This window comes from Prionailurus bengalensis, chromosome A1, assembly GCF_016509475.1.
Source record: "Prionailurus bengalensis isolate Pbe53 chromosome A1, Fcat_Pben_1.1_paternal_pri, whole genome shotgun sequence".
Classification (NCBI taxonomy): Eukaryota; Metazoa; Chordata; class Mammalia; order Carnivora; family Felidae; genus Prionailurus; species Prionailurus bengalensis.
The window spans coordinates 141,454,100-141,467,689 of NC_057343.1; the positions used below are offsets into that span (position 1 = coordinate 141,454,100).

The 13,590-nt window shown below is 41.1% G+C and overlaps 1 protein-coding gene across 3 annotated transcripts in view; it reads left to right on the forward strand.

Annotated features, from left to right (window-relative positions):
• The window catches only part of IQGAP2 (IQ motif containing GTPase activating protein 2), a 296,761-nt gene that overhangs the window by 174,330 nt on the left and 108,841 nt on the right, over positions 1 to 13,590 (forward strand). For 2 of the 3 annotated variants that reach the window (XM_043592352.1, XM_043592373.1), the window contains exons 6-11: positions 1,052 to 1,119; positions 1,540 to 1,653; positions 2,352 to 2,530; positions 4,653 to 4,740; positions 9,080 to 9,243; positions 13,093 to 13,253. In XM_043592352.1, coding sequence (XP_043448287.1) covers positions 1,052 to 1,119; positions 1,540 to 1,653; positions 2,352 to 2,530; positions 4,653 to 4,740; positions 9,080 to 9,243; positions 13,093 to 13,253 — 774 coding nt within the window. The remainder of the gene's footprint in view (positions 1 to 1,051; positions 1,120 to 1,539; positions 1,654 to 2,351; positions 2,531 to 4,652; positions 4,741 to 9,079; positions 9,244 to 13,092; positions 13,254 to 13,590) is intronic. The other variant, XM_043592363.1, reaches the window with a different exon arrangement.

Below are 13,590 nucleotides of genomic sequence, written 5' to 3' on the forward strand. Positions count from 1 at the left end.
AAAAATCTCATAAATTACAAACCTATCATAACTGATAATAAAGTGAATACAGATTTTTTTTTTTTTAGTTGACTGATAGGATTAATCTTTGGGGCTGAGGAGGTTAGAATCAATATGGAACAGAAACTGTGACTCAGTGATTAAGTGGAAAAAGCCACATAACCATATATTTTCATGTTTGGCAAAATTTAGATGCTAGCCCTCAGCAACTTTTGTCAAATTATGGGTAGGTTAGTGGGTGCCATCCTTACTTAAGGGGTTTGAAATACACACATACATATGCACACAGAAAGTTTATTCTCCATGTTCCACTTAGTAGTATGCCCATATCGTGGTTTGTCATTAACATCTCCCCAGCTGCTAATAGTCTTGCTACTGTATTTGTTTCAGAAAATGTAAAACAACTATTTCCTCAAATGTTACTTAAAGGAATATTGAGAAGGAAATTAAAATTTGAGCTGTACTTTAAAAAAAATAAGAATCCTACAAGGAATATCCAAGGAAATGTTTGGGTTTATTACCTACAATTTTATATCAGTCATGTTTCTTATTCTCCCTACAAATGGATGCTAGAGAGTTAGTTGATCCTACAGAAATGCCATGGGACTTCAGGACTTAGACTACGGTTATAGTCCCTGTCGACCAAGGACTATGTTACCTCAGTTGCTCCATCTATAAAATGAATGAATTAGATGAGATCATCTCTTAGGTCTTTCTCAACTAAAGAAGCCCTTAAGATTGAAGTAACTTTGGGGGTGCCTGGGTGGCTCAGTTGGTTAAGCATCCAACTTCAGCTCAGGTCATGATCTCCTGGTTCATGAGTTCGAGCCTCGCATCGGTCTCTGTGCTGACAGCTGGGACCCTGGAGCCTGCTTTTCAGATTCTCTCTTTCAGATTCTCCTTCTCTCTCTCTCTGCCCCTCCCTGCTCATGCTGTTTCTCTTTCTCTCTCAAAAATAAACATTAAAAAATTTTTTTTAAAGATTGAAGTAATTTATAATTCTAAGATTTATACAATGAAGTTTCTCATAATTTTATGTTCTGTCTTCCAGTTTATACCTGTTCAAACTAGGGATAGCCCCCCAAATCCAGGATTTGTTGGGCAAAGTCGACTTCACAGGTACTCTTCTTTACCTTTACGATTTTTACATGGTTGTTTACTAAGAAAATGAATCTATACTTTTTTTTCCTTTTGACATCATCGAATCCCATTTTCTTCTATCGTGATCAGAGGAGAAAACGTTATTATCTTGTTTGTCTTTGACCAGTTTTCCTTTGCCCCACATTTGTGCAACGTGAAACCGAGGTTGACTCCTTCCTAAGGTTCTTGTTCGGAAATGTCCCGCCTTCTTGATAAAGACATTTTTTTTTTCCTTTCTTTTTGTTTTTAAATAATGGCGTGGTGTTTTTGATTTTCTTTATTTAGAAAAATAAGCCTTGCATTTTGGGGAGAGAGGCCTGGGGGGTGAAGACATTTCTTGACATGAATAGACTCATTCCTACCTCCATCTTGATATTGTTTGTTGTTGGTTTTTTCCAGAGGAGGAAATTAGTAATATGAGAAAGGAGCTGGACAAATACGGAATACAAATGCCATCTTTCAGCAAAATAGGTGGTATTCTGGCTAATGAGCTGTCAGTGGATGAAGCTGCTTGTGAGTCTCCTGAAATCAGAACTTGCTGTTGACCTGGGATTCACCTATACTTTATTCGTTGATTTTGGTTACAAGAAATAGAATGTTTAGAAAATACCTTCAGCCCCCTTTTGAAGTTTTTATTGTATGTATTGTAGATGGTTAAGTTGAGCACATGAAAATATAACCATGGGATTGATTTAGTCTTTAAACATCTACTTAGCAGTTTGAATTAAAACGTTTTAGAAATATCTTTATGCTCCAAAATATTTCTTGGTTTTCTATGTCCTGTCCTGGCCCTTTGCTTTCTTCGGTTGAGTACATTGCTACAGTTGTCTTTTAGCGTTGCAAGTTAAATTACAGATACCATTTGGAAACAACCTGGTACTTTAAACGTGTCCATGTGACCCTTCAAACCCCTAGTGGTTGACATAGTGTTTGGTTCATTTGAAGCTTTCAATGCAGGTTGAGTAAATTAATACAGATTACACGGTAGATGCTTAGGAGACAGGACCCAAGATAGATGGGCAGGTGGAGAGGTCGTCAGAGGGGCTCTCTGGGAAGTGTCTAGGGTCTCTTCTTTTGCCCTTGTTACTGGAAGCCGGAGAAGAAAGTAAAAGAAAAGTAAATTAAAAGAAAGCAAACTGCTTACATTATGTGGTGTCATTACAGCTGTCCATGTTGTCTTTCCTGATAAAAATCTTTTTTTCTCTTGTCAGTGCACGCTGCAGTTATAGCCATTAATGAAGCTATTGAAAAAGGAATAGCAGAGCAAACCATCATAACGCTAAGAAACCCAAATGCAGTTTTAACTTTAATAGATGACAACCTTGCACAGGAGTATCAGAAGGAACTCTGGGAAGCCAAAAAGAGAAAAGAGGAAAGTGCAAGACTGAAGGTATTTAATTAGATTCCTAGTACTATGGCTATGAGCATAAAAAAGCCTTTTTGTTAAAAGTGATATTTTTAAATCAACTGGCTGTGGTCTCTGTAGCCATAGGCCGTTGGTTTGGGTGAAATGTAAGGGTAAGAGAAGACTATGCACTATGTAAAAAAAATGAGGTTTCCTTTTATGATGATTCTTCCAAGTTGCAAGGATTAAAGGTCATGTCGTAAATGTTTACTACTTTCCTGGGAAGTGTAGATACAGTAGCTAAACGTCTTCCCTCGTGAGGCATCACCACCTGCAGACCTTGTATTAGCCAGGATACCTTTAGATTCATTAGTAGAGAGTAATGATTCATTGCGGTGAAGTTGAGAGATGCTGTTTTTGAATTCACTGTCCTCGTTTTCTCCCATTAGTTCACCCTCATATTTTGCCTTGCGTCCTCTGCAAGGCAGCCTGATCCTGACTTGACCCAACGTGTCTTACATGACTGTGGACTTTGTATATACGTAGAGCTTCCATTTCCTGGCCACCTCTCTCCTCCTCAAGCTCTTGCCACATCAGCTTCAGCTCCGTTCCCAAACTTTTCTCACCTGGTGGCTTCTGGCGCTATCTGGCACACTTGCTCCCCCCCCACCCCCCGACCAGCTGCCTTGAGGTTGTTGACTCACGTGGCTCCTTGCTGCTTTGTTGCCATGGTTCTCCTCTGTATCTCTTAGTGTCTCTTCTTCCTCCTGCCTCTGTGTATGGGAATTCTTTAAGGTCTGACATTGAATCCCATCTGTCTCTGTTCTTCCTAAACTCATCCACTCACTGAAGTGATAGGAGCTTGCTACCAGGCCCTCTAATGCTCCTCCAGGTGACTTCATCTCTGTCCCATGGGCCTTGCCCCTCACTACATAGGAAGAGTGAAGAGTGCTTATCTCTACCCTGCCCTTCTCACACATGGGCCCCTTACTGACTTCACTTTGGAAAGACTTCCCCCATGTTTTAGAACTCTTTCTGTGCCCCCCATATCCATCACTGCATTCTGTTGCCTCTTCTTGCCAGGCTTACATCTGTCTCCCACTTTCTAGTCTTACCATTCTTGTCTCAGCCTTGCCCTCCCCCCTTACCATGCCTCAGGGTTCTTCCAGCACCTTCCTCAAGGGTGGCCCTGCTTCCTACCATTCTCTGAACGAACCGCTATCGGAGCTACAGGTGGCAAAAGTAATCTTCAACTATAGATCTGATATCAGCCCCTGCAAACCTCCCTACATTCCCTGCTGCCTACTGAGTTAAGTACAGGCCCTTCACTTTGCTTTAAAAAGCCTCCGGAGGGGGCACCTGCGTAACCCAGTCAGTTAAGCGTCTGATGATCTCACATTTCAGGGATTCAAGCCCTGCACGGAGCTCGCTGCTCTTAGCACAGAGCCCGCTTCAGATCCTCCCTCCCTCCCTCCCTCCCTCCCTCCCTCCCTCCCTCTCTCTCTCTCTCTTTCTCTCTCTCTCTCTTTCTCTCTCTCTCTCTCTCTGCTCTTCTCCCTTGCACACTATCTCTCTCTCTCAAAATGAGTAAATAAACATTAAAAAAAAACTTCCAGGATACCCAACCAACCTCCCCATCTTTCTGGCTGTGTGCTGTAGCCCAACTTGCCAAACTGTCTTGCCTTTTTCACCAAATCCTGTAGTCTACACCCTGTTCCCCTCTCTGCCCTGTTCCTCCAGGTTCTCCTCGGTTGTCACCTTGTTCAAGTGTTCTTTCCAACTGAGTGTGTAATTCTACAGAGTCTGTTCTACGTATATTCATTATTTATGGTGTCAATTTTATTAGATGAATGCAATGAAATTGCCAATATTCCACTGGCTTCAGTCTACACAAAGTGGCAATATCAAGTGGTCCAACCTAATGTTTTCCACAAGAGACAGTTAGACACTTTCAGAGAGTCACTAGGGCTCTTGTTCGTCTTCGTCATCCCTGCCAGGTGTATGTAACCCCAGTGTCTTGCACAGAGCAAGCACTCTTTGGTGCTTATTCTGAATTCAGACGAATCTAAGTAAACCATTTTTCTCACTCTTGGCATTTGGCTTTTGAATATCGAGATTGGAAACCTTGTATTTAACCTCAGGAATCAGGAAAGACTTTGTCTTGTAGAATAACTGTATTTCCGAAGAAGAAAGAGACGCCTACGAAGAGCTGCTGACACAAGCAGAAATCCAAGGCAACATCAATAAAGTCAACAGTAAGTAATGAAGGAAATGGATACTACCGTAAGATACAAACTTTCCTTGTCAGAATTGCACCAAAACTCCATTTGTGTCCTTGTAAAATTGCCTTATGTGGTGAAAAATCCACTAAATGTCAGTGTTGCTCTTAATTATGGTGCATCATCTGGCAGCATCCCATGGAATTTTGGGGGTGATCTTGCCCCCCAGTGCATGCAGAGTATCTTGGAATACCTTGAAGCTAGTTTAGTTCTACCATCTCATTTCGAACCTATCCCTTAGTTGGGCTCATATTGAAGGCTGTTTAGTAAAAGATTATGACTTAAGGATTTTCATTTCTTGCCCATGATTATGTGACAGTGTTTGACTGGAATTGTAAAAAATATTGTTGACACCTGTCCTCTTTTTTTTTACTGTCCAGTCATTGGTTCGCACTTGGTAAGAATTATTTTCTTACAGTGTGTGCACCTTTATGGCAAGTGAATGAGACTGAATGGTCCAGTGAAATTGCACCGTGGTGGGTTTGAATCTCATGTCCCCGAACTGTTGGGGAGTCTCACAGTGTAATTTCTCTTCATATCCAGTTCATTTGTATGACAGTAAAGAACAGAAAACTGGGGTAATTAAAATTATCACATGTAAGTTCAGAGACATTAATCTCTTTACTAGCCTTTTTCCCATCTCTAATAAAAATTGGTTTTATGGGGCACCTGGGTGGCTCAGTTGGTTAAGTGTCTGACTTCAGCTCCAGTTAAGATCTCATAGTGTGTGGGTTCAAGCCCTGCATCATGCTCTGTGCTGACAGCTCAGAGCCTAGAGCCTGCTTCAGATTCTGTTTCCCTCTCTCTCTGCCCCTCCCCTGCTTCCTCCCTCCCTCCCCCCCCCCTCTCTCTCTCTCTCTCTCAAAAATAAATAGAAATTTTTTAAAAATTGGTTTTACTTGAGGCAGTAAGGAATTCTATGTGACATTTATTTCCCTGTGGCTTTTGAAAAAGCCCATATATACACAAAAAACTAATACATGGAAGACCATTGAGCCCATTTGATAAAGTTTATGAACGATCTGCCCAATTTAAACTTGGGGGTATCCACTAATTACAACAGTCCTAAGCCTTGTCCCTGATTTAACCTCTTAGATGACCTTTGAATGCTCTTTATTGTACTTAACAGTTGCAAAGACACCATAGGTTTTCCCTAGAAGTTTGCCCCAAGTGGCTGGTAGAGACATATTCAAAGGGTTCAAACAGTAATCAAGGAGGCCCAGAGAAAATTGATGTAAGTATCTCAGTTAACAACTGAGTGGGTTTGAGAATTTCCCTCACACACAAAATTGCTGACCCCTCCAGGGTAACTTTATTTTTAAGGGATCACCTTAACACCAGGGAATGTATGTTCTTCTTTCATTCTTATTTAATTTTGAACATATTGGGGATGGTACACGAAACAGTTTTAAGTTTCTCTTTCTGCTCTATTTGAAAACTGAGAATTTCATTATGCTTGACAGAAATGAATTACAGAAAGAAATTACATTGCCAGTAAGGCAGCTGAGGTCCGTAAACTTCGGGAGGAAATGATTCCATAGCCTTTTGCCATCCTTTATTTTGAAAACAGGTTTCTTTTTCTTTTTCTTCTCTTTTTTTTTTTTTTGGTTTCTTTTTTTTTTAATAGAATACCTTATATAAATGTTTTCATACTTAATGGCATACTTTCCTGACCACAAATTTCATGCCACAGTGGCTATGCTTTCTTTCCCATTTTCAAATAAAAAGCATGAGATGATTTGCACTGATGCATAACCAGCTCGAATTATGAAGGGCATTGCAATGTTCGCCGGCTTCCAATGTGTAGAACATGATGATTCTGAAGTTGTTTTCTCTCTCCCCATCTGAAAATTATTAATCGAATAGAACTAACAACAGTCTTGACAAACCCACTAGAACATATTTTAGTCAAGGACATGACAATAAGACAACCGTATGCTTTAAAATAAGTATAGCTGCTTGGGGCGCCTGGGTGGCGCAGTCGGTTAAGCGTCTGATTTCAGCCAGGTCACGATCTCGCGGTCCATGAGTTCGAGCCCCGCGTCAGGCTCTGGGCTGATGGCTCGGAGCCTGGAGCCTGTTTCCGATTCTGTGTCTCCCTCTCTCTCTGCCCCTCCCCCGTTCATGCTCTGTCTCTCTCTGTCCCAAAAATAAATAAAAAAACATTGAAAAAAAAAATTTTTTTAATAAATAAATAAATAAATAAATAAATAAATAAAATAAGTATAGCTACTTGATAAGCCTTTTCTCAACCATGTAGGTTATTATCCTAAAGTGTTAAGGTGTCTGTGTTCATTACAGCCAGAGAAGTGACGTAAGTGACAGCTTCGATGGTAATGTCATCAGATCTATTGTCAGAGGCATCAGCTTTGTTTGAACTGCCATCATTTAACTTTTTGGTTTGGCATATGCGTTCCATTAGTTACAACACATATTCTGTTAAGATCAAGGCGGGAAATACTGTTAAATGCAGAGTATAAATGAGTGGGTAAGCTCACTTTATTTGTTTACTTTTAGGAGAAATGGTTCCTAAAGAGTGTCATAAGGATATGATTTTCTGCTATTTTACCATCCAGTGGTGCACATTCACATAATAGAGTTTTCAAAGGGGAAGTAGAATCCTCTCCAAAATAATGAGAGACACAGCTGGGAGGCTTTTGGTGACTTTCACACGACAGCAGATGCCACAGATGTCCACTGACCTTTCTTTCTGGGATTTTTTTTTGTTGGACATAGCCATTCTTAGAATGGAGAAACATGTTGGGGTTCTTAAAGTCCTTTAGAATAAGTGTAAGTTTTGGAGGGATGTAACAAAGAAAATCACGTTGGCTGTAAGTATTTCCTGCTGTTGAACGATGTGTGTCAGGAGAAAGGTTATGGAGGGTAACTCCTTGTGAATGAGTTGCAGAAGGCAAATTGTCATCTGTTCAAAGGGTTAGAGTAATCTTAGCTTTAATCTAGTCACGCATTAGGGAGACAGACTACCCATGAAAAGCTCTAGAATTCTATGAGTCTGTGCGCTCTCTCTTACCCTGAAACTTAATTTACAGGACAAAATGCTGCTGGTTCTGTCCAGTTTGTTGCTGCCTGGTGGCAGGGTCAGTCACTCATTCTTCCAGTTGGTCAGCAATTCTGTTTCTTTTTTCTGAAAACTGTGATGAATCTACTGTTTCAGGCACCCTCATTCTGGTCACTAAATTCAGGTCTTTAGAAGCTGAACATTACAACGGGTAGAGATCTCACAGAGCTTGTGGTAGGGTCGGATAATGTAAACCAAGGCATTTCTGTCATCAGTGTTTTTGGTTTTGTTTTGTTTTTTAAGGTTAGGGGATACTGGCACAGTTATTTAATTGTACCAATTTTGGTTGTAATATTTTTAAAAATTTTTTAAGTTCATTTGAGAGAGAGAGACAGTGTAGGTGGGGGGGGGGGGCGGAAAGACAGAGAAAAAGCACCAGTGGGGGAAGGGCAGAGAGACAGAGAGAGTCCCAAGCAGGCTCCACACCGTCAGCCCAAAGCCCAACGTGGAGCTCAAACTCACAAAACCGAGAGATCATGACCTGATCCGAAACCGAGAGATACTTAACCAACTCAGCCACCCACACGCCCCAGGTTGTAATATTAAACACACACACACACACACACACACACACACACACACACACACCTGAAATTCTTTTTCTTAAAGTCACACTTGGCAAAACCCAAGAGTGGGGGGAGAGTGTTCTGAGAATGAATACCAACACTCTCAGGCAGCACTCTCTGCAGGTGCTGGCCGGGTTGCCCGTGGTGCTGCATCAGAGGGGGGGTACAGCAGCAGGGCGAGGCTGGCTTCTCATGTTCACGTAGCTTCGGTCTCCTTGCAAAGTCAGTACTAATACACAAGGAGCGTTCAAGAACAAGGCCTGTGGGATCCGTACGGCCCATCTCTAAATACTGTGGGGATCCCCAAGTGGTGACCTCTTGAGGAACTGAAACAACCTGAAGCCTTAATGGAAGTGAGACCAGAGCTGATCCTGAAGGGTAGGATTTCGTAGGGAAGTCATGCTAGACAGGAGTGACCTCAGAGCCCCAGCTCTTTCTTTGCTGAAGTCCTTTTAGGGACCATCTCCATGGACTGGACTGACTTCTAGGTACTGAGCTACCATTTCCACGGCTCTGCCTGGCCTCCATCTGCAGCTTTTCAGAGTTCATGGAAAGGGACTGCTTAGGTTGTAACCCTTGGAAAGATGGGCTGGCTAGGTCAGCAGAGAAAGCTGTGGAAAAAGCGGGCATTCTGATGGAATGTGACACCCACCCCCCAACCCCTGCTCAGGGCTGGCTGCAGTGAGCCACATCAATGCTGTCATTCGGGAAGGCGACCCCGAGAACACGCTGCTTGCCCTGAAGAGACCGGAGGCCCAGCTGCCTGAAGTTTATCCTTTTGCTGCTGGGATGTATCAGAACGAACTTTTCAACCTCCAGAAACAGAATGCCATGGTAAGTCCGAGGGCACTCCAGTTACAAAGATGTTAATTCTAAGTTAGAGCCGTGAGGAAGGCAGTTTAGGAAAGGTGAATGGGCATAGAGTCTTTAACTTGTCTCAGCCCCCATTCCCACTCCCTCCCTGGATCAATTCCATGGCTGAGTTCCTCTTTAAATCCTGCTTTTTATCTCTGTAAAGAATCTACATAGTTAGGAAATTCAAGCAGGGCTCAACACAAACACACCTTGAAAAGAAGTCATTCTTGTTCTCTGGTTTTTGAAACACGTTGGATAACTTTTCCACTATACTGAAATTTTTTTTAACTATGTCATGTTTTTGAAATAGAATAATTGGCTGTGAATCTGCAGTTCTAGAAATCTGCAACCAAGAACATTAGCAGCATGGCTTTAATTTTTTGTAAATTTCATGCTGCTTAATATGCTGATGATATTAAACAGTAACATATACGGTTACAGTATTAAAACCATGTGTACTCGTATAGGATTAACCCAGACAACGGAACAGAATAAAAATTACTGGAAGCAGAGCCAAGAATTAAGTATATGAGAACACTAGTATTTCAAAAAGGTGGGGAAAAGAATGAAATCCTTCCAAGTGTGTAACCATTTGGGAAAGAAAACATGACCTCATTCTACATATCAGAATAAATTTCTAGTATAAAAAGTCAAATGTAAAAAGTAACTTAAAAAATGAAGGTTCGAAGGAAACGAAAAAAACCCTGGATCTTAAAAATCTGAAATGGGGGGCGCCTGGGTGGCGCAGTCGGTTAAGCGTCTGACTTCAGCCAGGTCACAATCTCGCGGTCCATGAGTTCGAGCCCCGCGTCAGGCTCTGGGCTGATGGCTCGGAGCCTGGAGCCTGTTTCCGATTCTGTGTCTCCCTCTCTCTCTGACCCTCCCCCGTTCATGCTCTGTCTCTCTCTGTCCCAAAAATAAATAAACGTTGAAAAATCCGAAATGGCACTGTTGCACCAGAAAAAAAGCGAGGAGGAGAGGCCGAGAGCATGAACAGCTAATTCACAAAGCAAGGAATATACAATGACACACAAAAAATGTCCAACCTCAATCGGAAGTAAATGTGAATTAAAATAGTTATTTTGGGAAATCAGATTGGTAGAGCGTTGAGAGATCTAACGTAGCGTAGGCATAAATTTGGCACAGTAGGCGTCTTCACAGCCGGTGGAAGCAGGAATGATGCACCCTTTCTGGAGAATGAGCTCAGCAATGTGTATGCAAGTCTATTAGCCATTATCCTGTCAATTACAGTGCTAGGAAAAGAGCCTAAAGAATATGAATCAAAAAGTATTCACAGCATGGTGTATAATACTGAGAAGCAAGGATCAAACCATGTGCTTCGCAACAGATTGCACACACTAAATCGAGCAGAAAATGAGATCAAAACATACAGCATTGTCTAGAGGGTTTTTGGTAATAGGGATAAAAACAAGTTCTAAAAAAAAAAACTTCTATAAATGTTTGCATGAATTAAAAATAAAAGGATATACCTTGAAGAGCTTGGGTGGGAGGATTTTTTTTCTTACTCTTGATTATCAAGACTTCTCATTTTCTGAAAAGAAAGATGTTACTTTTTAATGAAAGAAAAAGAGCTTATCTTCTTAAGTTGCACTTAGGTTCTTTCATTAATAGTTCTCCTATGCCAGCAGCTTTGAAGCCCAAGGCTACTTACGCTCAGGCCTAGTGATTCATTCCTAACTGGTCATCGGTCAGCCTGTGGTTGTCCAGCCCCATTTCTTCTTTTTCTTATCCTTGCTGCTGTAATACCACATTAGATACTTGTGGGCACTTCACTAGAAAGGGTAGAGGAGGTGGATCTCAAGTGATTTCATTCTCCTCTTCTGTTTATAATTTTATACCTTCCTTACATGTTAAACATGTAGTTCATGTAAGAAATTTGGATAAAATTTGCTTACATGCTCCCTATAATAACCTCCTTCTTGCTGTTTGCTTTTGTTACTCTAAAATCCATTGCTGTGAGATACCTGGGGAGATCCAGAAAGCTATAATGCATTTAATATAAATATTACATTGTATACATTGAATCCAGAAAATATCCTAAATGTAAATATAGTTGTCAGCTTTTTTCTATTCATTTGATGCTCCCTCTATGTTCCTTCACTATGATGGAAGAAGTAACCCTTTTGAAGTTGGACCCAGTTAGTATAAAATTGTTAAAAGGAAGAGAACAGGGGCACCTGGGTGGCTCAGTCGGTTAAGCGGCCGACTTCGGCTCAGGTCATGATCTCATGAATGTGAGTTCAAGCCCTGCATCAGGCTCTGTGCTGACAGCTCAGAGCCCGGAGCCTGTTTCAGATTCTGTGTCTCCCTCTCTCTGACCCTCCCCCGTTCATGCTCTGTCTCTCCCTGTCTCAAAAATAAATAAACGTTAAAAAAAATTTTTTTTAATAAAATAAAAAAATAAAATAAAAGGAAGAGAACATTTAAGGGGGAAGGTGTTCTAAAGTGTAAGATGGGTTGTTTTTTTTAATTTATTTGAGTATAGTTTTTTTTTTAATTTTTTTTAACGTTTATTTTTGAGACAGAGAGAGACAGAGCATGAACGGGGGAGGGTCAGAGAGAGAGGGAAACACAGAATCCGAAACAGGCTCCAGGCTCTGAGCAGGTCAGCACAGAGCCCGACGCGGGGCTCGAACTCACAGACCGCGAGATCATGACCTGAGCCGAAGTCGGCCGCCCAACCGACTGAACCACCCAGGCGCCCCAAGTATAGTTTTTTTTTAGGTTTATTTATTTGTTTTGAGAGAGAGAGAGCATAAGCAAGGGAGGGGCAGAGAGAGAGAAGGAGAAAGAGAATCCCAAGCAGGCTCCACACTGACAGAGCAGAGCCCAGTGAAGGCTTGATCTCATGAACCAAGAGATAATGACCTGAACCGAAATCAAGAGTCAGATGCTCACCCAACTAAGCCACTTAGGTGTCCCTCATTTAAGTATAGTTGATACACAATGCTGTATTAATTTCAAGCGTGCAAGATAGTGACTTGAGAAGTTTATACTTTATGCTCTGCACATCACAAGAATACCTACCATGAGCTGTATTTTTTTTAAATAAGCCAAATTCAGAATTATAAATCCTACTTACATTTACCAAAAGATACACTTCACATTTCTTCAAATATTCAGGACTCAGAGTATATTATAAATTTTCTACCCAGTTATTAAAGAGTGACTCAGACTAACTTTTGTGGAACTAGAATTGATACTCTTGCCTTAACAATTGTAGTTTATCTTTCTGGGGTTACAGGTGAAATTCTCCCCTCTTTTCCTTACTCTTAATTTAAACTGAAAATCACTCCCTAAAATCTTAACCTCACACCCTGAGACAGTGACAGCATTGTCTAATCCTTCACTTAATTATTTGGTAAGTCTGAGCCTGTAAGCGGCTAATAAAACTGGCGGGAATCAATTATGGGAATGCACATGTTTGTGGAATCATAACCATTGGTTGCCATTAACTCTGTCCCCAAAATGATCAGCTAAGGACAACCCGGAAGTCTTTACCTGTTCTTTAAAGCCAGTGACAAACAGGTAGCCAGTGAGCCCTCTTCCTCCTGGGTTCTCAAAATCTTTAATTTTTCATTGTTCTTTGAAATATGCATTCTAGAGGTGCCTGGGTGGTTCAGTCAGTTAAGCATTCAACTGTTGATCTCAGCTCACGTTTTGATCCCATGATTGTGAGTTCAAGCCTCAAGTTGGGCTCCATGATGGACGTGGAACCTACTTTAAAAAAAAAATGCATTCTAAAACCCCATCACATACATGAGGTGTGTAATTTGGGAAACTTTTATTGCTTACATTTTTCAACAGAACTACTTGGCCCACGAGGAGCTCTTGATTGCAGTGGAAATGCTGTCTGCTGTTGCTTTACTAAACCAGGCCTTGGAAAACAATGATCTTATGTCCGTGCAGAATCAGCTCAGAAGCCCAACAATAGGCTTCAATAATCTGGATGAATCATATGTAGAACGGTAAGGGAACATCTTCCAAATCTCCTTTTAATGCAGAAATGTGTGTTTGGCAGATCTTGCATATTAAAGATGTGTTCTTTGCTGAAGAATTCCCTATCTCTGTACTCATGTTCTTAAAAGCTAGTGTACTTTGTTTTGAGAGTCCTTTTAATATGCGTCCTTTTTTACAGCCTTTCTTTTAGGGGGACAAAGAGTCTAAAAATGATCACATTGTGGCTTTGATTGATTTGTCATTACCGAAGATTATTGGATAGGCTAAAAATAAAAGAACTATTGAAAACATACCTTCCCTTGGGCTTCTTTTGGAGACAACTGAATGTAGAAGAGTTGGAAGGAA